The 24,811-nt window shown below is 48.6% G+C and overlaps 13 protein-coding genes across 13 annotated transcripts; 7 read left to right on the top strand and 6 right to left on the bottom strand.

Moving 5' to 3' along the window:
* Positions 1-1,058: 1,058 nt before the first annotated feature.
* SPPG_03605 (uncharacterized protein) lies at positions 1,059-2,320 on the top strand (the record flags this gene model as incomplete). Its single annotated transcript, XM_016751866.1, has 1 exon — positions 1,059-2,320. The coding sequence occupies one exon, from the start codon at positions 1,059-1,061 to the stop codon at positions 2,289-2,291; it is 1,233 nt and encodes a 410-aa protein (XP_016609853.1). The 3' UTR covers positions 2,292-2,320.
* A 417-nt stretch (positions 2,321-2,737) lies between these two features.
* On the bottom strand, positions 2,738-3,925 carry SPPG_03604 (uncharacterized protein). Its single transcript, XM_016751865.1, has 6 exons — positions 3,787-3,925; positions 3,625-3,708; positions 3,446-3,556; positions 3,283-3,383; positions 2,998-3,224; positions 2,738-2,939 (listed from the first exon to the last, which is right to left on the bottom strand). The coding sequence occupies exons 1-6, from the start codon at positions 3,898-3,900 to the stop codon at positions 2,782-2,784; spliced, it is 795 nt and encodes a 264-aa protein (XP_016609852.1). The 5' UTR covers positions 3,901-3,925; the 3' UTR covers positions 2,738-2,781.
* Positions 3,926-3,987: 62 nt separating this feature from the next.
* On the top strand, positions 3,988-6,156 carry SPPG_03603 (uncharacterized protein). Its single transcript, XM_016751864.1, has 9 exons — positions 3,988-4,232; positions 4,299-4,380; positions 4,451-4,749; positions 4,813-4,887; positions 4,940-5,091; positions 5,153-5,246; positions 5,311-5,378; positions 5,438-5,913; positions 5,979-6,156. The coding sequence occupies exons 1-9, from the start codon at positions 4,070-4,072 to the stop codon at positions 6,085-6,087; spliced, it is 1,518 nt and encodes a 505-aa protein (XP_016609851.1). The 5' UTR covers positions 3,988-4,069; the 3' UTR covers positions 6,088-6,156.
* On the bottom strand, positions 6,078-7,455 carry SPPG_03602 (FolC protein). Its single transcript, XM_016751863.1, has one exon. It carries the CDS (start codon positions 7,444-7,446, stop codon positions 6,169-6,171), a length of 1,278 nt encoding a protein of 425 aa, XP_016609850.1. The 5' UTR covers positions 7,447-7,455; the 3' UTR covers positions 6,078-6,168.
* Positions 7,456-7,569: 114 nt separating this feature from the next.
* Positions 7,570-9,212, top strand: SPPG_03601 (uncharacterized protein). The gene is made up of 6 exons (XM_016751862.1): positions 7,570-7,604; positions 7,673-7,705; positions 7,767-7,889; positions 7,951-8,061; positions 8,139-8,678; positions 8,741-9,212. Exons 1-6 carry the CDS (start codon positions 7,584-7,586, stop codon positions 9,119-9,121), a joined length of 1,209 nt encoding a protein of 402 aa, XP_016609849.1. The 5' UTR covers positions 7,570-7,583; the 3' UTR covers positions 9,122-9,212.
* Positions 9,213-9,295: 83 nt separating this feature from the next.
* On the top strand, positions 9,296-10,810 carry SPPG_03600 (ribosomal protein L13). Its single transcript, XM_016751861.1, has 3 exons — positions 9,296-9,463; positions 9,779-9,917; positions 9,990-10,810. The coding sequence occupies exons 1-3, from the start codon at positions 9,446-9,448 to the stop codon at positions 10,439-10,441; spliced, it is 609 nt and encodes a 202-aa protein (XP_016609848.1). The 5' UTR covers positions 9,296-9,445; the 3' UTR covers positions 10,442-10,810.
* Positions 10,595-11,640, bottom strand: SPPG_03599 (uncharacterized protein). Its single transcript, XM_016751860.1, has 4 exons — positions 11,573-11,640; positions 11,438-11,480; positions 10,959-11,245; positions 10,595-10,884 (listed from the first exon to the last, which is right to left on the bottom strand). The coding sequence occupies exons 1-3, from the start codon at positions 11,597-11,599 to the stop codon at positions 10,989-10,991; spliced, it is 327 nt and encodes a 108-aa protein (XP_016609847.1). The 5' UTR covers positions 11,600-11,640; the 3' UTR covers positions 10,595-10,884; positions 10,959-10,988.
* A 137-nt stretch (positions 11,641-11,777) lies between these two features.
* On the top strand, positions 11,778-13,513 carry SPPG_03598 (uncharacterized protein). Its single transcript, XM_016751859.1, has 2 exons — positions 11,778-13,068; positions 13,129-13,513. The coding sequence occupies exons 1-2, from the start codon at positions 11,791-11,793 to the stop codon at positions 13,375-13,377; spliced, it is 1,527 nt and encodes a 508-aa protein (XP_016609846.1). The 5' UTR covers positions 11,778-11,790; the 3' UTR covers positions 13,378-13,513.
* On the bottom strand, positions 13,379-18,412 carry SPPG_03597 (AAA family ATPase peroxin 6). The gene is made up of 16 exons (XM_016751858.1): positions 18,252-18,412; positions 18,034-18,182; positions 17,783-17,954; positions 17,186-17,700; positions 17,040-17,119; positions 16,693-16,967; positions 16,561-16,630; positions 16,296-16,498; positions 16,030-16,226; positions 15,806-15,968; positions 15,579-15,736; positions 15,340-15,518; positions 14,653-15,279; positions 14,504-14,581; positions 14,299-14,444; positions 13,379-14,232 (listed from the first exon to the last, which is right to left on the bottom strand). The coding sequence occupies exons 1-16, from the start codon at positions 18,379-18,381 to the stop codon at positions 13,511-13,513; spliced, it is 3,864 nt and encodes a 1,287-aa protein (XP_016609845.1). The 5' UTR covers positions 18,382-18,412; the 3' UTR covers positions 13,379-13,510.
* A 55-nt stretch (positions 18,413-18,467) lies between these two features.
* SPPG_03596 (uncharacterized protein) lies at positions 18,468-19,759 on the top strand (the record flags this gene model as incomplete). Its single annotated transcript, XM_016751857.1, has 6 exons — positions 18,468-18,561; positions 18,621-18,773; positions 18,835-18,939; positions 19,008-19,132; positions 19,197-19,382; positions 19,441-19,759. The coding sequence occupies 6 exons, from the start codon at positions 18,468-18,470 to the stop codon at positions 19,750-19,752; spliced, it is 975 nt and encodes a 324-aa protein (XP_016609844.1). The 3' UTR covers positions 19,753-19,759.
* Positions 19,661-20,589, bottom strand: SPPG_03595 (uncharacterized protein). Its single transcript, XM_016751856.1, has 3 exons — positions 20,328-20,589; positions 19,969-20,270; positions 19,661-19,912 (listed from the first exon to the last, which is right to left on the bottom strand). The coding sequence occupies exons 1-3, from the start codon at positions 20,546-20,548 to the stop codon at positions 19,818-19,820; spliced, it is 618 nt and encodes a 205-aa protein (XP_016609843.1). The 5' UTR covers positions 20,549-20,589; the 3' UTR covers positions 19,661-19,817.
* A 104-nt stretch (positions 20,590-20,693) lies between these two features.
* SPPG_03594 (TRAPP subunit TRS31) lies at positions 20,694-21,796 on the top strand. Its single transcript, XM_016751855.1, has 6 exons — positions 20,694-20,810; positions 20,873-20,961; positions 21,047-21,231; positions 21,312-21,436; positions 21,511-21,592; positions 21,649-21,796. The coding sequence occupies exons 1-6, from the start codon at positions 20,724-20,726 to the stop codon at positions 21,681-21,683; spliced, it is 603 nt and encodes a 200-aa protein (XP_016609842.1). The 5' UTR covers positions 20,694-20,723; the 3' UTR covers positions 21,684-21,796.
* Positions 21,728-24,805, bottom strand: SPPG_03593 (uncharacterized protein; the record flags this gene model as incomplete). The annotated part of the gene is made up of 13 exons (XM_016751854.1): positions 21,728-21,807; positions 21,866-21,958; positions 22,017-22,252; positions 22,308-22,546; positions 22,633-22,662; positions 22,720-22,883; positions 22,951-23,033; positions 23,088-23,376; positions 23,466-23,574; positions 23,641-23,693; positions 23,770-23,788; positions 23,871-23,878; positions 23,950-24,805. The coding sequence occupies 13 exons, from the start codon at positions 24,803-24,805 to the stop codon at positions 21,728-21,730; spliced, it is 2,259 nt and encodes a 752-aa protein (XP_016609841.1).
* Between the last annotated feature and the right edge of the window lie 6 nt (positions 24,806-24,811).

Here is a 24,811-nt window from a genome sequence, read left to right as displayed (position 1 = left end):
CGTACGCGTGTGTACAGTAGTTTGAGACAGCGCCTAATTTTGGTTTGAACCAACCACACAAGAGTCCTCCAGTTGTCAAAGACTTTGAGCAGCGAAGATAGCTAACAATAATCCACATGATGAAAGCGATTTCGAAGCCGAGTTGCTTAAACTCCCGAATGATGCTTTTCACCAATATCTCTTCAGCATGGCTCAATAGGGTTACTCCTAGAGGACCAGCTTGCGCCGGATATTCATGCTAGACTACAAACGTCCTCTCCCAAGCAACCATATGGGTGATTGCACCAAGAACGCTTGGAACATCTTCGAATGGCATGAGAATATTACATTTTGAAAAGCACTCAACAGCAGGAACTTTACAGTTACTAATCAAGAATGGCACGTCAATTTCCGTCGATGCTGAAGAATGGATATTCCCCTGGTGGCTCCGGGAGGCACGAGGTCCCTGGCAGGATCCAAGCAACTTTCAGAGCACAAATGACTGCCAGCAATAAAAGTGATCAGATAGCATGAGTGATTGCATCTCATCTCTCAATCGTCATTCGATCACTTCAGTCCGCAGACCCCCAAAGTTCGTAATTGGACACGATTGGATTCGAAAATCCCCCACTCTTCCATGATAGCATGCTTGAATCGGCACACACAAACGCTTGACCATTACCTGACAGATTTCCCCATTTAGGAAACATAAAACCATCAATCTCCATCACTCTGCCACAAGATGAATAATACAAATAGTGGAACATGGATCTCCCACCCATTACCCCCTCCTTCCCCCACCATCAAAGCTCGTGATTGCGAATGAGCTTAGAAATGCAAACCGTGGGGGGTCCGTCGTACTCGCGAACGTGTTGGGGTTGCGGTGATGCTTTGAAGTCTTTCTCAAATTGCGCGATCGCGTTCCTTACCTAACTCACTGCGCCACGATCGCGAACAGCATACCCACCTTAACGAAGTCTTTTAAAAGGAGGGCGGTCGCAGCGGTCTTTTCCAAAAGCCAGTGCATCACAGGCACCAGAATCCAGAATCATCTTTGACATTGCTATCTGAGTAAGAACATGGCCCCTCCACACGCACTCGCAGAAACGGCGGCTCTTCCGGACCAAGCTACCTTAATCAGCGATATCAAAGCAACAGCTAAAAGCCAAACTGGAACTGATATCCCTTCATATGCGATTCCTGCACCTACTTACGCCGAAGCTTTTGATACAACTGAGGAAACTAGCTACGAGTATGACTACCTCCTTCCCAGCTTTCCCGACGTTAAGTGGGAACCTTTAGCTGAGTTTGAGGTCGACCCCGATCGCGGGCTGTTCGGGGATGAAAAGTACTCGCGGCTTCTTAGCAATAGCGTTACAGCTGAGAACGTACTTCCTACCATTGGAACTGAACTCAAGGGAGTGCGTCTAGCGGATCTCACCAACGAGCAGAAGGACGATCTGGCTCGGTTGGTAGCCCACCGCGGTGTGGTCTTTGTTCGTGACCAATCGGACTTTACTGTCGAGAAACAGCTGGATCTTGGTCGATACTGGGGCAAGCTTCATAAGCACGCTACCACCGGTCTCCCGAAGAAAGCAGGTCTTGAGGAAATTCACGTTGTTTACGCTGACGGAAAGCGACCTCCACGAAACAACCAGTTTACACAGCAAGAACTTTGGCATTCGGATGTCACATACGAGCTTCAACCTCCCGCTTATACCTCATTTAGGGTAATCACCACCCCTCCTGGTGGTGGCGGTGACACTCTCTGGGTGTCGGGATATGCAGTCTACGACCAGCTTTCACCCGCCTTCCAGCAGTATCTCGAGGGATTGAGCGCCATTCACTCAGCTCACGAGCAAGCACAGGGCGCCCAGGCCTCTGGAACAACGGTTCGCCGTGATCCTATCACTACTGTCCATCCGCTAGTCCGGACGCACCCCGTTACGGGATGGAAGTCTGTCTTTGTTAATCCAGGATTCACTCGCTCGATCGTTGGAGTTCCTAAAGCCGAGTCTGAGGCTATTCTTTCGTTCCTCTTCAAGCTGATCTCGCAATCCGTGGATGTGACTGTCCGCTGGAAGTGGTCAAAGGATGCCGTGGCAATCTGGGACAACAGATCCACGATACACTCAGCTACCTACGACTTTTGGCCAGAAAAGCGGCATGCCATTCGCGTCACTCCACACGGTGAGCGGCCAGTTTTCAAGGGCGGAAAGAGTAGGCAGGAGGATCTGGACGAAAAGGCGGGCCATCCCAAGGGCTTGAGAAAGCAAGTTGGCTCATTAAAGGTCTCAGGTTACAATGACTAGGAGGGGTCTGCAATTTTTGTTGAATATCAATACATTATATGCTTTGTGAAAAATGACATTGGGATGTGTATGTTAATAATCCAAACAGTTCCAATTGCCTTACTGAAGTACATGATCAGATACAAAAACAAGAAAAGGATCCGATACAAGATCTCATCATATCTGATACTTGTAGTGTATCTGTCGCGCACTCGGACTATGATAATCGATAAGGCCAAAGCTCGAATCGTCTGGACTGCCAGGTTGTAACTTTATCTGGCGGTGCGCCATGCAAGACTGGTGCCGAGCAAGCTTATGTTAATGATCGTTGGTTGCGTGCTGGCATTTCGCCATGCAACGTGGTTTCTGGCATTCTATCCCAACCTTCCGCCCCCTTTGAAACCTGCGCGGATGCTACGTGCCGTTGTTGCAAGTCCATTTATCTGGACATGAACCCAGGACGAATAGGAACAACATTAGAGGTGGATGGATATTACGCCGTAGAAGATTTCTATCCTTTTGATAATTTTGAAGATTCAATTACTATAACACTCTTAATGCCTTCTGAGGCAGAATCCAGTGGCGTTTCATCATTGAAGTCCCGTATTGCTGAACTTGCCCCACTAGCAATAAGCTTTCTCACAATATCCTCATTTTCAATAATGACAGCTATACGAGAGATATCAATCAAAGTGGCGTGACACGGGTATTTCATGTGTTTTCTTACCATAATGTAGTGGTGTTTGGCCCTCATTATCTTGTGCATCAACGGATGCACCTCGCTCCAGTAGTATCTTGGTCAGTTCCACATACCCTCGATCCGCGGCCCAGTGCAATAAGGTCATCCCTTGATCATCCACTTGATTGACATCGGCACGCTTGGCATCAATCATATCAACGACCTTCTCAATTACCCCTTCCTCGGCCCAGTTCCATATTGTCTTGTCGGCATCACTTGACGGACCAGTTAGTTTCGTATTTGACTTGGTAGCATGGATTTATGTCCACATACCTAATCTCTTCACGGTCATTGGCCATTGTACTAACTGATACACCGGTAGACTTGTCAGTCTTTTCAGGGCGTGTGCGTGGTGATGTTTCGCTATCCGTAGTCTGGAGATATGCAATACAGTTGGTGCAAGGAAATGAAGAGACTCCTGGAGCTACCAACTAACCTCGCGATCGCTCTCACCCGGCTTCCAGCCAGCATGCTCAGCAACGAATCTCACATATCGTGACATTGCTTCTTGCTTGGGCAAATCTCCTAAAGAAGCCCATGCATCCCACTTTGAACGTAGTGGAAGTCAGAAAACGGCCTGTGTTGAATATCGATTGAGCTCCATCGACTGCCAACCTTGGCCTTCCCCGCAAAGTCAAAGAAGCCTGGCTTTGGAACGTTGCATGATCCAACAGTCGCAACTTTGTATAACGCGTAAAACTATTAACGCACTTGGCATCTAGTTACATTCATACCCAAAAAGAACGCAAGTCCTAAACAGCATTTCTTTCAACAAACCTGTAACATGATCTCATTGCTCAAATGCAGGTCTTGCCGTGACGCAAGATACTTTGCAGCTGCATGGAAATTAGCTTCATCCTCGCTTGCGTCTGGGACGGGAGCTGTTGGCATCGTCTAGTCAAAAGTAAGTAAACTGAAGGAAGGGAAAATACAAAGCGTTGTCATTCTCAACCGTGTGCACACGTAATGATGCCATTCTGGGCAGTCATCGGAATTTCAAAAACTTTGTAGATCTCCCCATTTATTCCATCGTCATTTCACTGTAAGGAATTCCACAGACATGCTGCGTAGGTCCTATCGTTTAGGACTGCTTGCAGGTCCAGGTTCCCACAACACCATGGGGCTGAAGCGCATCGCTTGCCAGCCGATGCTCTGCCGAGAATTGCACCTGGTTCCCTTCGCCGCGGCCGAAGACAGCAGAACCAAGTTAAATGGCGCAAAAAGTAATGGAACGACTAACTCATAGCTTCTCTTTTGATGCTTACAGTCCTCTTGTCGTTCATTTTCAGACGCCATGCAAACTGAAGCAGCAACGCGACGGAAGTGGATGGTTTTGCCCTACGTACGCAACCGTACGTCTGCGACACATCGGTACATGTCCCTCCACTGTCACTATAAATGCTTTTTGGTGCTCTTTCCTAATGCAGTCAAACGAATCTAGTATGTGGATCAATCGGTTTCTCGCTGAAAAGCAACAACAAGCGCTGGAAAAGCGGGCAGAGTCGGGTGAAAGCCAGACCGACATACCAGTCATTCTTGAAAAGAAAATGAAAGACTCTTATATTGAGGAATATCTTCTTTTCAAAACCGAGCCGGATGTCAAAGAAGAGTATCTCAATGTATATGGTGGAATTCGGATCGGGAAGATCCTTGAAGACCTTGATGCCCTAGCTGGATCGATTGGGTACTTGCATTGTGATGATGGGCGATCAGAGACGATTCCGTTGACCATTGTAACAGGTGAATATCATGAAGATGGTTCTAGAAGCGCCTGGAGACACACACACTGATTATACATCCTAGCGAGTCTTGATCGCATTGACATGTTGGATGTCATACCACCTGATGAAGATATTAGGATTAGTGGCCATGTCACATGTAAGTGCATCTGGTGATGCATTTAAGCGTGCATATGTTAACTGAGATATAGGGGTAGGAACATCATCAATGGAGGTCAGCTGCTGGGTCGAGACAGTGCCAGAGGGAGCCCCGCAGTCAGGTCAATCCGCGTTTGGAGTTGGCCAACCATCGGCGGACCAGCGTGTCCCTGGCAAGCCAATTCTTGCGGCAAAGTTTTCAATGGTGAAGTCATTCCCGTCTTACTCATTGCGAAAATACCTATTGATAACGTACGCATGATTAGGTTGCAAGAGATCCGTACACTGGAAAGGCCGCGGCCATCAATCAGTTGAAGCTGGAAACAGAGGAAGAGCGCCGATTATTTAAACTGGGAGCTGGTGAGCCTTAATTCCCGAAACTGTCTTGAAGCCAAGCTGGCGAGCTAACCGAGTCCGTGTTTAGAGCACAAAGCTCGAAAGGTCGCCGAGAGAAGGTTTGACTTAAGCCTAATACCCCCAAGTTTTGAAGAGGTAATCATCAATCTCCTGCAACATTCTCTTTTCAATAGATCTCACCCCTTTGCTCTTAGATGTCCCTGGTACATGACCTATATAAAGAGTACATCCAATATTTGGATCCAACCTACAACAGGGACATGCCAGAAGATGTGAAATGGATGAAAGATACTTTAAAACAAAGCCTCGTTATGTGCATGCCTCAAGACCGCAATATTCACGGAAACGTATTTGGTGGCTATCTGATCCGTCTCGCATACGAGTTAGCCCACTCGACTGGTCTCATCTTTTGCAGATCACGGATACACTTTGTTGCCCTCGACGATATCAGCTTCCGTAAACCAGTGCACGTTGGATCACTACTTAGTCTCACGTCTCAAGTAACCTATTCCTCCGGGTCGCCGTCTCGTAGTTTCCAAGTCAAGGTTCGGGCAGATGTATTAGATCCGATCAGTGACGAGCAAAGCACCACGAATACGTTTCATTTTACGTTCATGGCCTTAGACGGGGGGTCAGTTCCTCGCGTCATGCCAAGATCTTACGATGAGAGGTGAGCTACTATCAGATTTGCTCAAATGCTGCGAGGCAATGAATTAACTGGTTGATTCCACACAGTATGAGGTACATCGAGGGCAAGAGAAAAAAGGAGAGGTGGATGCAAGTGGCGGAGCATAATACAAGCATCTTCGCTGGTGGGGAAGGGGACAGAACAAAGCAGCGATAAGAGTTCGTTCACTTTATTCTATGTATAAGCATTACACCAAGTATATATTATCAAAGATTCGACTACGGGGACCTTCCACTTTCATGACGGTATAGAGTATAAACGATATAAGTCTGCGACCAGATACAAAGACCCACAGAGAACCAAAAGATTAGGCCGAGTCTCGTCCTGTCCCAGCGCATTTAAGCATTGTGATAGGCTTGGGAATGACAGACAATGGACACCCGAGAATGAATTGACTACTCGTTCCCGTATCGAATCGGCTGGTATACATCGGATCCATGGCATCTGTTCTGGCTGACTAAAGGGGACAGCATAGAGGCTGTCACCCTCTTTCAGAAGGTAGCTCAGCAGGCCTTCCAAGTCCTTCCCTTGCGTCAAGCCCACTATCCATCCTACACGCCCGTCTTTTGTTTTACTGCGTTGATTGCTAACAAAGTCGGCTAAGGCTTCCGCTGCCGGGGGGTTGTGCGCACCATCAATCAGTATCCTACCCAAACCTGGGATATCGACCCATTCCAGCCTTCCAGCCCATCGTACTGTGGACATCCCAGACGTGATTGCGTCAATTGGGACCTTGAATTGAGGATGCGCAGAGGTGAGCACATCAATGGCTTTCAGCGCTGTCGCAGCATTTGACAACTGAAAGGCGCCGAGAAGAGCTAAAGGAGTGCGGACAATTTGGCCGTTGTATTGGACCTCGATCAAGTCTGAGTCCGATGGGCGAACGGCAGGAGAAGCAATGTGGACTGGACAGTTGTGCGCGGCGGCCATGCGTATTAGAACAGGAGTTACTTCTTCTTCGACCTGTGGTCCAATGACGACCATTGCTCCCGGTTTGATGATGCCACCCTTCTCTGCGGCAATCTTTTCGATTGTGTCCCCAAGGAGATCTACATGGTCCATACCGATCGCAGTAAAAACGCACACTAATGGACTACAGCAAACATTGGTCGCGTCTAATCTCCCACCCAACCCAACTTCCAATATCGCTATATCGACATGTTGCTCCGCAAATACCAAAAAGGCTGTCGCTGTCTGAATTTCAAACAAGCTGGCCCCAATTGCATTCTCTTCGTCAGCCCTGAATGCTTTCCCGTAGCATGTCGCATACAAATCTTTGGCTATGATACGGTCATTAATGCGAATTACATCAAGGGGAGAAACCAGGTGGGGCGAATTGAAGCGGCCAGTTCTGTAACCTGCATGCGTGAGGATTGCTGATATGCATGCAGTCACTGATCCTTTGCCATTGGTACCGGCTACGTGTATGACCGGAAATTTGGTTTGAGGGCTGTCTAGAGCGGCTAGAAGGCGGTTGATGCGGTCCAAACCCAATTCAATGGATGTGGGCACCATGCTTTGTGGTGGCAAGGACAGTCTGTGGGGTTGCTCCCGTCTGAGGGTGCTTACGAAAGCGCCTGTTGCCACAGCAACTCGCCTCTCTTCTTGGACAATCTGTCGTGTGTTCACCACCTCACCTTGCTGCTGCAGATATGGAGGCACAACTAGACGAAGTATGGAAAATGTAGCTTTCGAACATCCGATTTCGCGTTGCTAACCTGTTGGTAAATATCGTTCATAGCTTTTTTCCTTTCTAAGAGATCCTAGACCAGATGTATGCAAAATTCCGTTTTGAAAGCAATTTTCTCCCGAAGCTTAACCCAATCCTATATTAGGTGCGGCAACTAGCAGCAAAGAATATTGCAGGACTCACTACAACGCCGGAATTTCTTCCCTTTTTCAAGAAAGATGGCTGTCGAGTAGTAAAGGATCTAATGGCATTGACCAAGGGAGAGCCGGTTGGTGTGATCTATGGTTCAGTTCCGCAAGCAAAAGTTGACACCATGGATTTCTTTTTAGCTGGCAGCTCATGATGCACTCAGTGCTTTAATCAACCTGTGCGTGGACCCTGTCTTTGTTTCCGTTATGGACAATGAAGATTTCCTTTATGACCTGATATTGCTGATTGTGGTATGTAGATCATATCGTATCACCCAAATATGTCTTCATACTAATACTTATCTTTGTGCTTCTTTATATCTGACTAGTTACCTCGAAATGTAGTAGCCGATCTATGTTGTATGTTGTTAAACAATCTTTCCGAAAGTAACTCTGTGGCACGGAAACTCGTCGCGGATATCTCACGATCAGCAGCTGCGCCCAGCCCATCAGCGGAATCCACGTCTCCTATCCCAACTCCTTCCACACAACCTAATCCCTCCACCACCAAACTAAAAACCCATTACCTCGACAATCTGCTGGAAGTCTTTGTGAGGGGTGCAGGGAAGGGATATAATCCGGACGCCGAATATCATTTCCTTGGTGGGGTGCTGTCAAATGTGGCGATGACACCAGCCGGAGCGGCATGGTTCCGAGGACGGACGGGAGTTGACGGAGCGTTACGATTGAGTAAGATGGTGCCATTTACCGAGCACCCCAACCGTATCCGCCGTAGTGCCGCCATCCATACAATCAAGAATACAGCTTTTGAACCAGAAGGACACGCACTATTACTCACTGATACTGAGCTGAATTTGTTGCCATATCTCCTTCTTCCTCTATCTGGGCCGGAAGATTATACAGATGAGGTGCGACGAAGCTGAATGATGAATTGACCCGCAGTGATTGATATGGATTTTTGATTTTTAAGGAAATGGAAGGAATGCCAGACGAGTTGCAGCTTCTGGAACCAGACAAGGAACGTGAGCAGGATGCCAAGTTACGACTTGCCCTTGTTGAAATTCTACTCCTTCTGACCACTACACGACAAGGACGTGAGATTCTTCGGGCCAAAAAGGTGTATCCTGTGGTACAAAAGCTTCATCTACAGGAAAAAGATGAGAAAGTGCAAGAAGCTATCGAACGATTGGTTCAGATGCTATGTAGAGACGAAGAGGATGGAGGGTCAACCAATCTGCCGATTCCGGTTGCAAAGAGATTAAAGTCTGTGGATGCAAAGGACTATGTTATTGAGGAGATGGAGGATTCTGATTCTGATTCTGATGGGGGAATGATTGAGCAGCTGCTCTAATGGTGGATAGTTTATTTTCTTGAGACCTTTTCATTTGTTTATACTTTCATAATATCATTAATTCTTGCATGCAAACGTAAGCAAAATCACGTGATATTCATTTAACCAATCAAACTGTGCCATAAAAGTAGCCAATCAGCACATTTCACCTGACTTTTCTTGCTGCCGCGCCACATTGGGCCTCGTTTGTTTGTCGTGGTCGTTGTCGGCAACGTCCAGCAAGAGGCCTTCCCTTTTCCTTCCCTTCTAATTCTGAGAAGCCCGATAACGCACGTCGTTCGAAATCTTCGATACGGCACGTTAACCCCCCAAAAAAGAAGAAAGATGTCCACGTTCCAGAAGGTACAGGCGTAGAAACACTATCGAGGGGGAGCGGGGGTCTTTCGGGTCTCATGCAGTTGGAAGCAAGTGTGGGTTCGGAGTGAACGGTTTTTATTACTGTCGAGAACCGTCTGAGAGCAGAAATGGAAAATTCATTTGGAGGGTCTGACGGACCTGTGGACGGAGTAGTGATCTGTGAAATGGACGAACGGTGGAAATTGTGGACGAGGGCCGCCTTTTCGTTCTCATAGACTGGGAGGGTGTCCGGACACACCGTGAAGCTGATAATGTTCGTAAACTAGCTTATTAACCGCGTGCTGTTTTTCTTTTGCATAGGAGGTTGTTATTGACGGCAAGGGCCACTTGCTCGGTCGTTTGGCATCGATTGTTGCCAAACAGTTGCTCAACGGCCAGAAGATTATTATTGTCCGTGCTGAGGAGATCAACATCAGCGGACCCTTCTTCCGCAACAAGTGTACGTACTATTTTTTTTTCGCATATTCTTCTTGGTGGTGGCAGAACCTCATCCCCTCTCGGTGATTTCTAGTGAAGTACATGGCTTTCCTCCGTAAGCGTTGCGTTGTCAACCCTGCCCGAGGTGTCTTCCACTTCCGTGCTCCTTCCCGCATCTTCTGGCGCACCGTTCGTGGTATGGTCCCGCACAAGACCGCCCGTGGTGCTGCTGCCCTTGAGCGCTTGAAGGTCTTCGAGGGTGTCCCTCCCCCGTACGACAAGCAGAAGCGTTTGGTCGTCCCTGACGCCCTCCGTGTGCTCCGTCTCTCTCCCGGTCGCAAGTTCACCGTTCTCAAGCGCATCTCCAGCGAATTCGGCTGGAAATACCAGGACGTCGTTGAGAAGCTGGAGCAGAAGCGCAAGACCAAGTCTCACGCTTACTACCTTCAGAAGAAGGCTCTTCTCCGTGTTCGGGCTCAGGCTGCCACAAACGCACAAAAGGACCTGACCGCTGTGAAGCAAACTCTCTCAACTCTCGGTCACTAAGCGCTGTTGCTGGGTGGGCTTTCTTGTTAATGTTTGAAGTGTGAGATACGGGAGGGATGGTAGAAGGTCACAGAAGGAGGGGGGTCGTCGTGCGACAGGCCCATCTCTGGACGGCGGGAATTACTCAACAGTAGTTAACCTGTTATAATGTCCCGGATGTAACAATACAATATTGCCGCACATAAGTCATTATTGGCCTACTCGAGTCTGAGGGATCTTTACATTTCAATCATGTCTATAGATATCAAATTGGCCACCATAAACTGGGTTGGGTGCAATGCAAAAATGGAATTTGGGTTGTAGATGCGAAGCGGGGTTCCAAGTTTATCATTGATTCGTACGTTTTGCTCGCCCTACAAGACGGAAACTCTAGCAACTCAGCCGAATTGCGCATTTTTGTGAATATATGCTTTATTGTTGATACACGAGGTACATAAGTCTACCTGCAATTTTACAAGCAGTATTCTTAGTGTTTCGGTATACATAGAAGAGGCGTATCTTCACTTGTTAACCTTACCATATGTTGCCTTCTGCTAATTCCAACCCTTCATTCAGCTTCATGCGCGGTGGGTACACGTTCAGGTATCGGCGGACCAGACAATTTAAATGGTTTAATCCATCCGGTCCTCATCTCCTTCATCAAGTCAAGGTACTGTTGAGACAGGTGTCTGCAGTTTTGCAAATGGTTGACACCCTCCCGCCTGTAACACCAGCGCATCTTGTCGCGAAGCACCGTCACTTCCTGAATACGGACCATTTGTTCGCGGAAGAATTCGTCACGCGATTTCACCACAGCTGCCCGATCTGGAACAACAGAACGGTTAGAAAAAGTGGGACGAAGAGGTTGACTCAACAACCAGTTGTGAGCACTATTGTGCGTAAAGCACTTTGCTCATCTGCAAGCTCAATCTATTCTTTGCTCTCCCCCAGGGATTCCAGCACGTTCCCCTGTTCCCCTGTCCTCAAACTCCACATCTCCCAGAGGTTTAACCATACCGTAGACGTTCAGGTCGGGATCGATGGTGGGCATCGGTGAAATCTGTCGTACGGAATCCCCCAGTCAACAGGTGAGCTTTTCCTTCTCTCTTTACATGAGTATGCTCACTCGATTGGGAGCTTTTGAAACCTCACCTGCATAGGTTCGTGTGTCGCCGCCATTGTGAATGTTCTGTGGAGTTGCAGCGTGCAACTTGCGTGTGGTTGTGAAGGTTGGAAGGAGCCGAATTTGTTCTGGTGGGAGGCACGTGAATTTACACGTGATCATGTTACCTAATCTGCCAAGAGGCTATTTCCGACTATTGCCCGTTTTCCTTTGTCGTATTTGCTTTCACCAAACTCTCATCATCGCTATGGAGGCACCACCTCTTCCCCAACGTAATGAAAAGAAAGTGAAACGCCCTGTTCCTCCTCTTCCTACTGATGACAGAAATGCAGCTGGCAATGTACCATCCATCGAGGAAACCTCTAGTTTTCGTGACATTATCGTCCCGGAACTACCTCTGCGAAACTCGCAGCAATCGTTTAATCCACCAACCACAACTCCGCAACGACGACGAACTGAGGACGTGGAGACCCTCATTTCGCGCGCCCCAAGCGTCCCGACAACTATGCCTGAAGTGTTTGCGGAGGAGAACGATGATGGGCAGCCTGTGGAAGGCAGGACCTTCTTCAATGTATCTAACGTTTCAGACGGGCAGCGTAGCCTTGATCTTCGCCTATCACCGTCTAGTGACGCAGATTTGCGGGTAGCAGGCGACAATTCTGGCAGACATGGTAAAGCGGCTGAGGCGTACGCGTGTGCCACAGAACCCACACTGGCAGACATGGAGCCTCCACCACCGTACAATTTTGAGTGTTTCCAATACTCTGCTGATAATGGTCAGGTGAACATGAAAGATCAAGAATCGGCTGTCCTTCATGCCATTACAGTACCCGGCATCAAGCCTCCCGCGAACGTTCAGGAGCAGGAAATGATCCCGGATCAGCAGTACGACAATTTTCCAAGCCCAGCTCCCCACCGTCGCTGTTATTCAGACTGCACAGACGTATCAAGCTCACATAGCAACTCAATCGAGGACTCTGATGTGCGGAAGGGGCGACGGGACATGTTTCCAACCTCCCGCGACACTGCATCTGATGTGGAGTATCCAGGTTCTTCTGACGAGAACGTCAATCTCCATAGTATTCATACTCAAAAGTCACACCCTGCTGGATCAGCGGTGACAAATTCCTTCCCCAATGCCCCCGGTCCTAATGGTCCAGGCACCCCAGCATTACCTCCCCCGTCAGGTCCTCCCAGCCACACTCCAGATTCCAACCCAATAGCATATCCACATCCAAACGAGCATCCTAGCGCCCGGAATCCGCTTCACCCGTCACCAACTGCCTGCGAAATTCGTGAAGAGTGGGAACCAGGCATGGATCCATCTTTCTCATCTCGAAGCAAACTTTCCAATCTACTATCATCCAAAGCATGGAAATCTAATAGCGTGATTCCACTGGCGGGTGCATCTGGGGAGACTGCCTGGCGGCGAGTTTGGATTGAGTTGGTACCTGATGATGGATGGAAGGTGGCGGTTTGGGAGGTTTGGAAATGTAGAGGGAGGAACGGCGAAGTGGTCTACCAGGTACAAAGAGGAATCACTGCTACATGTATTGAAAGGACCTCTGACTGACATTCCTGACAGAAAAAACCGTCTTCATCACCCATTTCGACTCACAGCCTTCGTCATGCGGTGGTCACCCGTCCACGAACTGGATACGGCACGTCTCGTCCAGATATTGTCTGTATCCATTTGGTCAATGGGAAATATCTAGTACTTTCCATGCCAGACGCTCAGGTCCAAAGAGAATGGAGTAAAGGCGTCAAAGCAGCGGCGGAAATGGCAAGTAGATCCCCTTTAAAACCAGACAATATGAAAGCAGGGTCCAAATAGATGCTGAACGGAGTATGGGTAGGGAGGCTTTCACACCATCCCCACTATTGAATTTATGCATAGATAGTTATCTACATTGATATTCACCGTCACCAAGAGGTGGACACTACAATAATATACCATGATTGAAATACTATCGCCGCCGTTTCCCTTTCCCTGTCTTGTGAACTGGCGTTTTACCTTTCGCTTTCGCTGACAACGGGCTCGCGCTGGCACTATCTGTTGAATGCGAAGGATCGGTTGCAGACGTATTTAATTCGTCCGCACTATTCCTGGCTGATGCGGTATCAGGCGTTGCAGTTGGCTCACCCGGAGCTGTCGGCACATCGCTCAGGTGGGTTGATTCGCTAACTGCCTGCTCACCACCCGCTCTTCCACTACTCCCAATGTCCGTGCCACTGCTGCCACTGCCCTCCTCCGCAAAATAAGCTTTTGAATGTTCATTATTCAAGCGTCCATTTGATATTACGTGCTCCACGGGCGGTAGTCCGTTCGGAACTGGTATTGGTTCGTGACCGTTCTGCTGGGAAGATCCGCCATTGATCTTCTTTCCAGCATCTGAGCGGAAACTCAATTGCGCTCTGTCGACAACACTAGGCACCATATCTGCTACGGCTTTCCCCTTCCCTTTCTTCTTGTCTTCCTTGTCTTCCGTTTCGAACTTGCTTCGAACCTCTTTGTATCGTTGCAGCTCTTTAGGACTCACACTAGGCACCAATTCCTCGAGAGCTTTACGGAAATCCACCTCCTCGACTTGGACAAAAGTGTCTTCAGCCTCCGCCATATTCTCCAGATAATACGGCGGGGGAATGGGATGAGGATGGTGCTCGTGTGGACCTGACGCATTCAGAGTTGCTGAGAAGTTTGCTGTTAGCGACTCCCAGAATACAAACCGAACTAACGCACGAGGCTACAGCATACCAATCTTGGCGTCAACATTATCGATTGTCCTTATAATCGCTTTAAGCATAGCATCTGAGCACAGAGCATAAAAGTCAGCGCCGGTGTAGTGGAATGGACACAAATCGGCAATGCGGCGCAGGTCGAGAGACGGATGTAAGCGGAACCTGTTAAGGAGAGTATCGTAAGGATCTGAAACATCCCTGGAAAGGTGTTGAGCACCTACTTTCGGGTCAATGCCTTCAAAATATTCAGTTGCGAGTCATGGTCTTCGCTAACGCCCAGATAGAGCAGTTTGTCAAACCTAGAAATAAACGGTGTAAGCGCAGACTATCTTGATAGCAACGAGTTCATTCGATCAGATCCGGAACGCACCTTCCCGGTCGTAGCAAAGCAGGATCTAATAAATCTGGCCGATTGGTAGCACCGATCACAAATACGTCCGCACCACCTCCCATTCCATCAATCTCCGCAAGAAGTTGACTCACTATTCGGTCCATAACACCGCCAGAATCCCCCTTTTCCCCGCGCTTAGGCGCAACACTGTCCAACTCATCAAAGAAAACGACGCAAGGTCGAGCATCACGAGCTTTTTGAAAAACACGGCGCACGTTTGCTTCCGATTCACCGATGTACATGTTCAGTAACTCGGGCCCTTTTACGGACAAGAAGTTCAAGGAGAAGTTGGTAGCAACCGCCTTAGCCACCAAGGTTTTGCCTGTCCCTGGCGGGCCGTATAGAAGGATACCCGAACGCTTCTTCATACCACTGGCGAAAAGTTCAGGATGTTCCAGTGGCAACTGAATGGTATCATAGATGTTGTCTTTGACGTGGCTAAGACCACCGACGTCATCCCAGGTAACGTTCGGGATCTTCGGCGCGCCTATGGCGTCGGAATGGGCTGCTCGTGACTTGTCTAGAGCTTTACTGAAATCTTCAGAAGTTACCGCTACGCCCGCATGTACTACGTCTGATTCGGAAACGTTGTGCCCTAATGCTTGCCTGTGTGCCCACTTGTCAGTATGTGGAGGTGGACAACGACATGCACGTCACAGAACGTACATCGCGCCCAGTACCCGCTCTAGGGCATTGTAGCCGGCGCGGGCTACCAGATCAACAAGATCACGAGCAACAAGTGCCGCAGTTTGCATGGCCAGAAGGGGCAGGCTGACATCCGGCGTCATCGAAATGCCTTTGGTTAGATTCGTCAATATATGCAATCGCATTTCCTCTGAGGGGCTCTAAAGGAAGTGGCAGAATCAGTAAAGACACTTGTTATCCTCTTCCGAGATAGAGCCAACCTCGCATAACAAATGGTGCCTGAACAGAGCCTGCATTCCGGTAGGAATCTTATCCAAATCAGCAGTTGTACCGACTACCATCACTACGTGTCCTGACGTTTTAAAAGACTCCGAAATCATTGTCAAGCACTCAGAGAGAACCTTGGTCACAGTCGGTTCTGCGGAAGACAATGAGACATTAAGTACGTTATGTGTACCAAAGTACAATTCCTAAGCATATCACATACCGTCTCCTGGCTCGGCGGCAGCAGCTCCAGGTTTTTTAGCCAGGGCATCGACGTGACGTATAATTAATACACACGGCGCCGTGGCAGCAGCCTTCTCAAATTGAATTTGCAGGAATGACTCCGTTTTGGCATCCGTGTCACCGATGATGTCGTAGGCATTGACCTACGTGGAGGTCACGGAATGAGCTCTCGTCACTATCGCTCTCTACTAGCCGGCCACTTACCTCCAACAGATGAATTCCTAGATCTTCCGCAACGGCATATATCAACGTACGTTTGCCCGCTCCTCGAGGACCATGAAGAAGAACTGTGCAATTCAGTCCTAATGCCAAGGACGTCGGATGGAGACATGTAGACATGAGTCCTGAAAGTTCCCGGTATGCATCGCTGGCGCTTTTCTCCGGTGCAGTTGGTACAATGCCTAAAGAAATGGAAACGGTCAGCCCTTTGTGCAGTCGGTTAACGCATTGCAAAAAGGTAACCAACGGACCAGCTCCCAAGTAGCTCCGTTGTCGTGGCGGGACTCGACCATGCGCGATACCGGACTGCGTTATCCTTGTGACGGCAGGGTCTATTTTTACCATGACACCCATGGATCTTGAAGTTCCCTTCGAGTCAATGGATGAATCAACAGCCACATGAGTGATTTTGAAGTACGCTAGATCGTTGGCTCTCGCAGCCGCCGGGAAACACCTTCACAACACAGCCGTGAGCCATTACGATGATTCCTTAAAAAAGGGTGCGATGGCTCTTACTGTAGATCATGCTCTACAATCTCATCACTATCATCCATCGAGAATAGGGCATGCATGCGAGCTTGTTCCTCTGAGTCCAGCACAAAAACTTAATCTCATTGATCGGATGAAACCGCTTCCACAAATTCTCACCATTAACCACGACGGTGATGATATCCCCTTCGCATACCACCCTTTCTGTGTCCTCGAACCATTTTCTTAGCTGAATCAAGCACTCATCCAACACTCTCTTGTCATTTGTTAAAGAACCGGCGAGACGCGCCACCGTCACTTCGCTTGCCACTGGTATTGCTTCCATCATTTGTTCCCGGGAGAGCGGCATCAGGTGTATTGGCTTGGAGGGATTGAGTTGCATATTGAAATATAATGATGGAGACATGTAGGCGTTGGGTAACTGCGAGCCTCCCCTTCTCGATTGGGTTTAAGCAAAGAAGTCGTCAGCGAAACGCCGAGCTATCAGGATAAAAGCAGGGATCTACCTTTGCTCGAAAGGCGTATCGCAACCATAAATTCTGCACAATCGCCCTTCCGCTGAAGATGGGTCGTTTAGCACCGAAACCTATCGAGCGCAGGGGAATTTAGCGGGCGGTCGAATTGGTAGAATCAAAAACACCCAGCTCATTACCATGCTTCCGCTGAACACTTTGAGCTTAACCAAAATCGAATATGGAACCCAAATTCCGATATCCAAGTCGTCCCGCGCGCCGGGTTTGGGATATACCATCGACCGAGGTACCCGGTGACTCAACACTACAGGCAATGCTTCCACACTACTCAAGCTTCCCCTGCTGCCATGAATTTCTTCTTCATGTGCTGCGTCAACGAAATCTGCGTCTAGACGATCCGCATCTGTGCTGAAATGAAGGCCATCCTCTATGCCGGCATCGTCAAGAAGGACATCTGGCACGAGAGATTCGTTGCCCAATGATTTGACTGCTGTCATACTGAGGTCAGGACCGACGAGCCATTCTGCTCTCGAAAAAATGACCCGCGAGTTTGCTGAGATTGTTCCTTGTAGGACCGGCGAGCACATCAGCACGCGAAAAACAAGGACATTATCGTCGACCGATATTCTGCAGGTAGCGGATTGACGAAGTAAGGTGGCGTCAACAATCAACTGATTTTGAATGGAGCGACCATCTTTAGCATAAGAGCACTCATTAGCGTGCGGGTCATAAATGCGAGCGGGGAAAGGGAACTATGGGACGGCGCATGTGGGTACCTTTCGTTGCCGTTTCGTAGGAAGCTTGATCCAGTGCACCCAATATGACTTCATTGAGCTCGACGGTCCCACAGGTATGCAATTCGATATCAACTTCATCATCTGGATCTGGCACCGGAAGTTCGTTTCGGGTGAAAAATTGTGGAGGGATTCGCACAGTGGCCTTTTCAACCTTCAACATAGGACATTCAATACGTTCTAACCTTTCAGCTGCACGCTCCACCGGCAACCCCACCTGAGGCGGCTCTCACCTCGGTTGCATAAGATATCCGCACGTACGACAGGAATGAACTACAGGGCGACCGTTGCCCTTGGTGATTTGTAGTAAAGTATGTTTCGTAACCGGCGGAGATACTATCGTCCAGAGTAATAGACACCAAAAGCCGCGACCCACTCCCGGCTACAAGGATACTTTGTAAGAAACAGGGCCCAGCTCACAAATTTTGAAAGTGCAGTCATCGTCACAGACCACGAGAAGGGACACATCTTGCTCCCTGGCGTATCAATTCGTCCCACACATCCTTACTGACAAACAGGCAATCCTCGCCCGGTAAACCATCTTCGGTTGTAAACGCCCGTAGTCGTGTTGAAGGCCGCATGGTTTTCGGTTAGGCAAAGGGTGAACGTCGGTAGATCTCTCAACATTCAGAGTCCGAGTGACACGGACTGTGCCACTCTTAAAGCCATGGCAACAAATGACTATCATTTTGGGACCTCAGGCTTAAACCTCAAAACTGACTACTTGCCGATCTCCGAGCTCCAAAGCAGTACATACCTAGGTATGGAAATGACAAGAGCACTAGACGAGGGGCTCAGCTTGATACGATTGTATCCTTAGAGTTCTGGCGATCCGGCGACGCCTATTTATATCGACGTCCCTCACAGTTTGAGCACGCCATGGCGTCAGGGGGGAGAATGACTGAAGGGCTACGAGTGATCAGCTCGTATTTCAAGCGATCATGGAACTATATGAAAGCCGAAACTGTTGCAGGTAACGGACTTATACTTCCTTTGGTCCATCGCGACGTACGGCTCATATATACCAACCGTAGCAATCAAGTTTGATGTCAGTTGGAGGAAAGAAATGCCCCTTTTTCAGTTTCAAAACGTTGAAGATCTGCAAGACTGGGTTGTAGGATCCGATGCAGATATTGGAGGTCAGAATGACCGTCAGTCATCCCTTATACTGACACCTTGGCTCAAAGATAGTCTTGGAAACTGGTAGGGCTGTCCGAAGCTTATTGGGGACTCACCCCTCAGAATACAGCTTTGTTCTGGGGATCACTATCTACGGATATTCCTCCTGGAGTCAAGATAGATCGGAGTGGATATGCTGGAGTGCGGTCGAAGGTACATTGGGGGACTTCCAGTTACTTGTTGGAAAGTCATGGGAACTTACCTAGTTGATGAACAGGAGCGACCGTTGACTCTTTTCCATCGTCCGAGATACGACACGACTCTGTTCAGATATCTGGCAATAAGAGCGAAAGGTGATACGCGACAATGGTTTGTTAACCTACAAACGGATAGTATTTATCCATCATACCTTTGGCAACATCGGCTGTATTTCCAACGACCTGGGGAATGGGAAGTCATAATGGTACGGTGGCAAGCATTTCGTGCTGTGATGCGGGCCAATTGCTAAAAGAAGTATCCAGATACCTTTTCGAGACTTTGTTCTCACGAGTCATGGATACGTGCAAAAGCGTCAAATCACCATGGACCGGTCTAAAATTAAAACTGTCGGATTCTCGCTGGTGCGGCAACCGGGGGATTTCTCTTTGGAGCTGGATTGGATAAAGGCGGTGAATTCGCCAAGAACATTAGGGGATTATGATATCTTAGATCAAGGGGAATACATTGACGAGCAAGGGAATGTGAGGAGGCTGAAGCCGGGTGAAACCTTAAAGGACGTATTTGGACCAAGTATAACACTATTTCCACCGTCTAATAATGATAAAAAGTCGTAACCTGAAAGGCTCAATGAAAATTGCACTGTCAGCCAGTGACCGTACAGTCGACCAACATTCCGACTTCATTGTCTACCATGGACACCTTGAGCTTCGCATTTTACCCTTAACTCTTCCACCCTCCTTGCTACGTTACTTAACCGTATCAGATCTCTCAACACTACGGTTGCATGTGCATCAGAACTCTGCCACACAACTTTAACGAGGTCCGCTTACCTTGCTCAAAATGGGTCTGGGAAGATCGTAGGGAGGTTGGGGGCAGAGGTGCAAACCAATTTAGAGGATTTGTTGGCCGCTTTGGCTTCTTTTGATCTGCGCTTTGCATGTCATCTGTGCTGTCCTGATTCTCTTCTCTCTCGTCGTCTGAAGTCCCGTTTGATTCCTTGACACCACCCGCCCTACGCCGTCGTAGTCCGTCTTCCTTATCCATCGACACGTTCACGTCTGAATCAGTCAGACTCGTGCTTGTATCAAGAACCCCACGCATCAGAAACATTTCGCCCTTCTCGTCTGTATGTCTGCATATCAATCTTTACCAAAACGAATCTCGATGGTCAGTACGGTGAGATACTCACACAACCTTTCCTGCTTTCATCCTCCCGTCATACGCCACGGCGCCCAGACGACCGGGGCCCAAAATGTACTTCGCTTGGGCAAGGTCGATATAGGCTTTTGATAAGGTCTGTCCCGTCTCTGTACGTAACGCCTCGTATTCTGTAAGAGCGTCAAGGAGGGTCATGAGAGAGTCCGATCGATGAGCTGGGGTTATGGAAGGCATGTCGGACGACGCTAGCATCGTCGGCTGCAAAATGTTGGAAAATGTCGCTCAAATTGCGAATTGCCCAACGAAAGCCACGTAAGCGTCCAAGTGCCCTTTCGCACTTCCGGATTAGGCTTTATTACGAACGCGCAAGGCTGTTGACCTTACTCAAGCTTGCTGGAAACGGATCTCCATCCCTTTTCTCGTCGAAATGTCACAAAGCACCGCACGGCCATCCTCCTCTTTACGAAGGCCAGCAATTCTTGAACGAAACCTCAGTAAAGGAAGATCCAATGAGGTACGTAGATCTGTTTACCTCACATGTGACTTGGGGCTCATCAAAATGTCCTTTCCGAATAGGTCAGCGTGGCGGCCTATGCCTTCCTCTTCGCCGAAATGCTCAGCTACGCAACAAAAAAGAGTAGCGGCATTCAGGACATGGAGAAAAAGTAAGCTTGGCATGAAAACGACGAGCCGCGGTCGTCAAGCGGACTTTACCGGATGTATATGGTGACTCATCACCGATTGTATCAGACTGAGCGACTTTGGATATCGTGTTGGTATTCGGTTTCTCGAATTGATCGTTTTCAGAGAGCGGCCCGGCCGTCGAGACACACGTCTTCTGAACGTCTTGTCCTTCATACACTCGACCATTTGGAAAACTCTTTTCGGCAAGGTGGCGGACGCGTTGGAGAAGGGCACGGAAAACGAGGATGAGTGTGAGTGTCGAACTTTAGTACAACATCCCGCTCATTACAATAAGGTCTGGATGTGCTGAGTATCAATTACCAACCCACAGATATGATATCTGACAATGAGCCAAATATAACCAAATTCATTGCGGTACCGCGAGAAATGTCACAACTCAGTTGTGGTGCTTTTATTGGAGGTGTTGTGGAGGCGGTGCTGGATGGATGCGGATTCGTAAGTATCTCGCTACGAACTGAACTGAACCACTGGCTGCCTTAGATATCGATTGATACCTATTTATCCTGTAGCCGGCCAGAGTCAGCGCGCACTCAACGGCAACTGACCAGTTTCCACTTCGGACAACAATTTTAATGAAATTTGACAAGACAGGTATGTGCATCAATATCATGACACTTGGTGTAACAGTATCCTCACACATGGAACAGTTTTGCAGCGAGACAAAACCTTTGAAGCCCGATAGAGATAATATAGATTATGCTCAATTGTACATAATGAAGTGATTTGCTATATTGAGTTGCCTTGGAGAGGGCCTAGGAACAGGTCGCCAACTTCCTGCGCAACGCGCATACCCGATAAAAGTGCACCTAAAGTATATTATTCGGTCAGCACATATCCATATGATGGATGGGCTGTTGAGATTACCGTGGACGGTTGCCGGGTGCTGACGGCATGTCGCTTCGCCCGCCCAAAAAATGTTTCCATGCGTCGGTCTAGCAAGATGGTCATAATCGTCTCCTACATATGAGACTATCAGCGCATACGATTGTGATCTCTCCGCTTGTACAACACCAACCTGAGGCACCATTCGCGACATAGGAATAGCTGCCTCGAGCGAACTCATCTCGACTCCATCGGGTCACAACTTGTTCGACAACAGGGGGAAGGGGATGCTCATAAGGAAAGATACGCGAAAGGACGGTCATAGCCTTATTAACTATTGTCTCATCATCGTCGGCCTCCATCTCGACGGCCGCTTCCCCTGCAATGAAAGAGCATAGAACGGGAAGTCGCGTTGTCGGGTATAAATTCCTAATGATGATACCGCACACGGACATTGGCCATTCGATACATGGGACATGAGGACAAATCGTCGACGTTCCAAAACAAAAAGAATCGTCCTCTAACCGCCGTATATGCCGGAAGGCCGCCGGTCGAGTCTGAACGGTCTTCAGGTTCCGATAACGCGCCAAAGCTATCCATATCTGCCGGCCAGAAGCGGCGTTCAAAAACAAGGATAACTTTATTGAACCACCCCATGCCAAGCCGGTCAATGGCACCCCGTTTCCACGCTGGAAGAGGCGGGTCGAAGACGATACTGTTACTCTGCGGAAACCACGGCATATGGTTGTTTGACAAGACATCAGAGGAGCCATCCTGCGTTTCGCTCTGAACATCACCGGCATACCTACTTTGAGTATCCCTAATGGTACAGTCATTACCTGTGAACCTTGTATTTGTTACCGTGTGAAGGTAAAACGAAAGCTACTAGTGCGTACCAACGCATCGCATTGATACAAGCTTTCATCCGCGCACTCCACTGTAACTTCTCCAGTGACAGGGTCCACTGAGACTAGGTCGACAGTTTTTTCGAACTTGATATCCAAAACCGCGTGCTCTGAGTCCATCCCAAACGCATATGCGTGTGGAACTTGTCCGTATCCTTTTAGGTCATAAAAATACTCTTTGAGTTGGGCCTGCAGAAATAGCTAGGATGCGGAATGTTTTACCTCCCGGAATCATGGCATGGTCTCCTTCAAATCCGTGCTGGTGCGAAGGGTATGATGTCTCAATAGACGCCACAAAGCAGCCGCTTATTTACGAACCTCATCATCCTAAATCGCACGTCCTTAGAATGGCAGTGCACCCGCCTATTTTCTGACCAAGATGACTTGCCTGGTCCCAGTTATATAGGCTAAGTTGATCAATGGATGCAGCGTTCGCGAACTCGAGATTCGCAATATGCCAATTGATAAGTCGCCAATCCAATGGTCGAAGCATGACGCGCTTGGGATGTCGGCTGAGATGATAGTCAAACATCTCTCCAAGGGAAGGTAAAGGTAGCCGTGGGATATCGGCCGGTGTCTTTGTGGATGTTCGCACACGGGGACCAGTGACGACGTAGCGTCTGCCGTCTTCCATGACCGTATGACATGCTGTCAAGAAAGCCAGTAGAAAGGGTTGAGACTTGTCACAACCATGGGACATAAAACGCAATCGGACGATGTGCATGCATGGTTCCAACCTTGCTCCAGTATCTCGTTAAAGAGCTCTTCGCATCTCATATCAACACGCTGATCCACAGCTTCACCATTGTAATCATACAGCTGGCATTCGTTCGCATTGTAGAGAAACTGGTTGAATTGAAACGATTTTAAACACATCATGCGCATCCGCCAAGGGGCCATTTATACGCATACGTGAACGGGCAGTTGTGACTGCTTCATAATAATGACATCTAGTGGATTCCCGTCTTGCGGTGGGAGAGTCGTTTTTTAAAATACATGTTAAATCAAACTTTACTGTAAGTCAGTACATCCGTACAATACCTTCAAACCCAGTCACTATCTTGGAAATATTTGGTACAAGTATGTCATTCCACTGTTCAGCTGCCACACTGCGAAAAAAGAAACAGCAGGCAACTGCTTACCTGGGCAGCTGTCACCAGACGATGAGACTACCATACAAAACCGCGCTAAATTATGGCATTAAACATGGTAGCTGCTTACCAAGATCTACACCAGATGGATGTTCTTCCCCTTGGGCTCTGGTATGAAGCGGTAAGGTAAAAATCCGGCCACCGACCCGCTTTCGGCCTTCTAGGACTGTTATCACCGGTTGTGCTTCGGTTGGATGATGTCTATACAAGTTTAAAAGCTCGCGCGCTGCACTCAGGCCTGCGATTCCCGCCCCGATAACGATAATGCGCGGACTCTGCTTCGAGGATGGCTGGGGAGAAAGAGGCAGAATGCCAAAGTTGATATATCGGTACCTCTGCAGAAATTCATAAGCATCTCTAAGGACCGGCGAGTTCCATATATTGACTAGCCGGCCTTGAATAGATGCCACTTCAGCCACGCGCGTGTACTCGAGATATTTCACCGGATTCCGTAGCCAAAGAGCAAGAATAAAGTTTCGGCATCGTATGTAAGTGGAACTTGCTTCGAGAGTTCGTGCATACTGAGGAAATATAGCTTCTTCAGCTTCTACCATGGAATCCGGAGGAAGGCGAGAATTCGTTGCAGCCAGGTCGCATTCTGAGGCCAAAGAAATCTGAAGTGTCGTAGCATACCCGGACCGCAGTGCAGTGGCCCTTGGTTGTGGCCGAGGCCTGAGTGTGCGCTCGTGCGCGGCCGCAGCCGAAGCCGCTTCACCCGCACCATGCTCTACAGACAGCCTTCTTCCCCTCCTGCTCATCCCATCCAACAGTCTCTGCCTCAGACAACCGTTGATAAGACTATCGCTACCGCAGGATGTCAAGAGTAAGAACTCTGTCAGTCTCTCCAAAGATCTCCAAAGACGAGCGCGACCTCCCAGACAGGCACTATAACCCTTTTTGGCCTTAATGAAATGCGTCTGAACCATATGAAA

This window comes from Spizellomyces punctatus (assembly GCF_000182565.1).
Source record: "Spizellomyces punctatus DAOM BR117 chromosome Unknown supercont1.5, whole genome shotgun sequence".
Classification (NCBI taxonomy): Eukaryota; Fungi; Chytridiomycota; class Chytridiomycetes; order Spizellomycetales; family Spizellomycetaceae; genus Spizellomyces; species Spizellomyces punctatus.
Note: the sequence above shows the minus strand (reverse complement) of the source record. Positions and strands in the feature narration are given on the sequence as shown.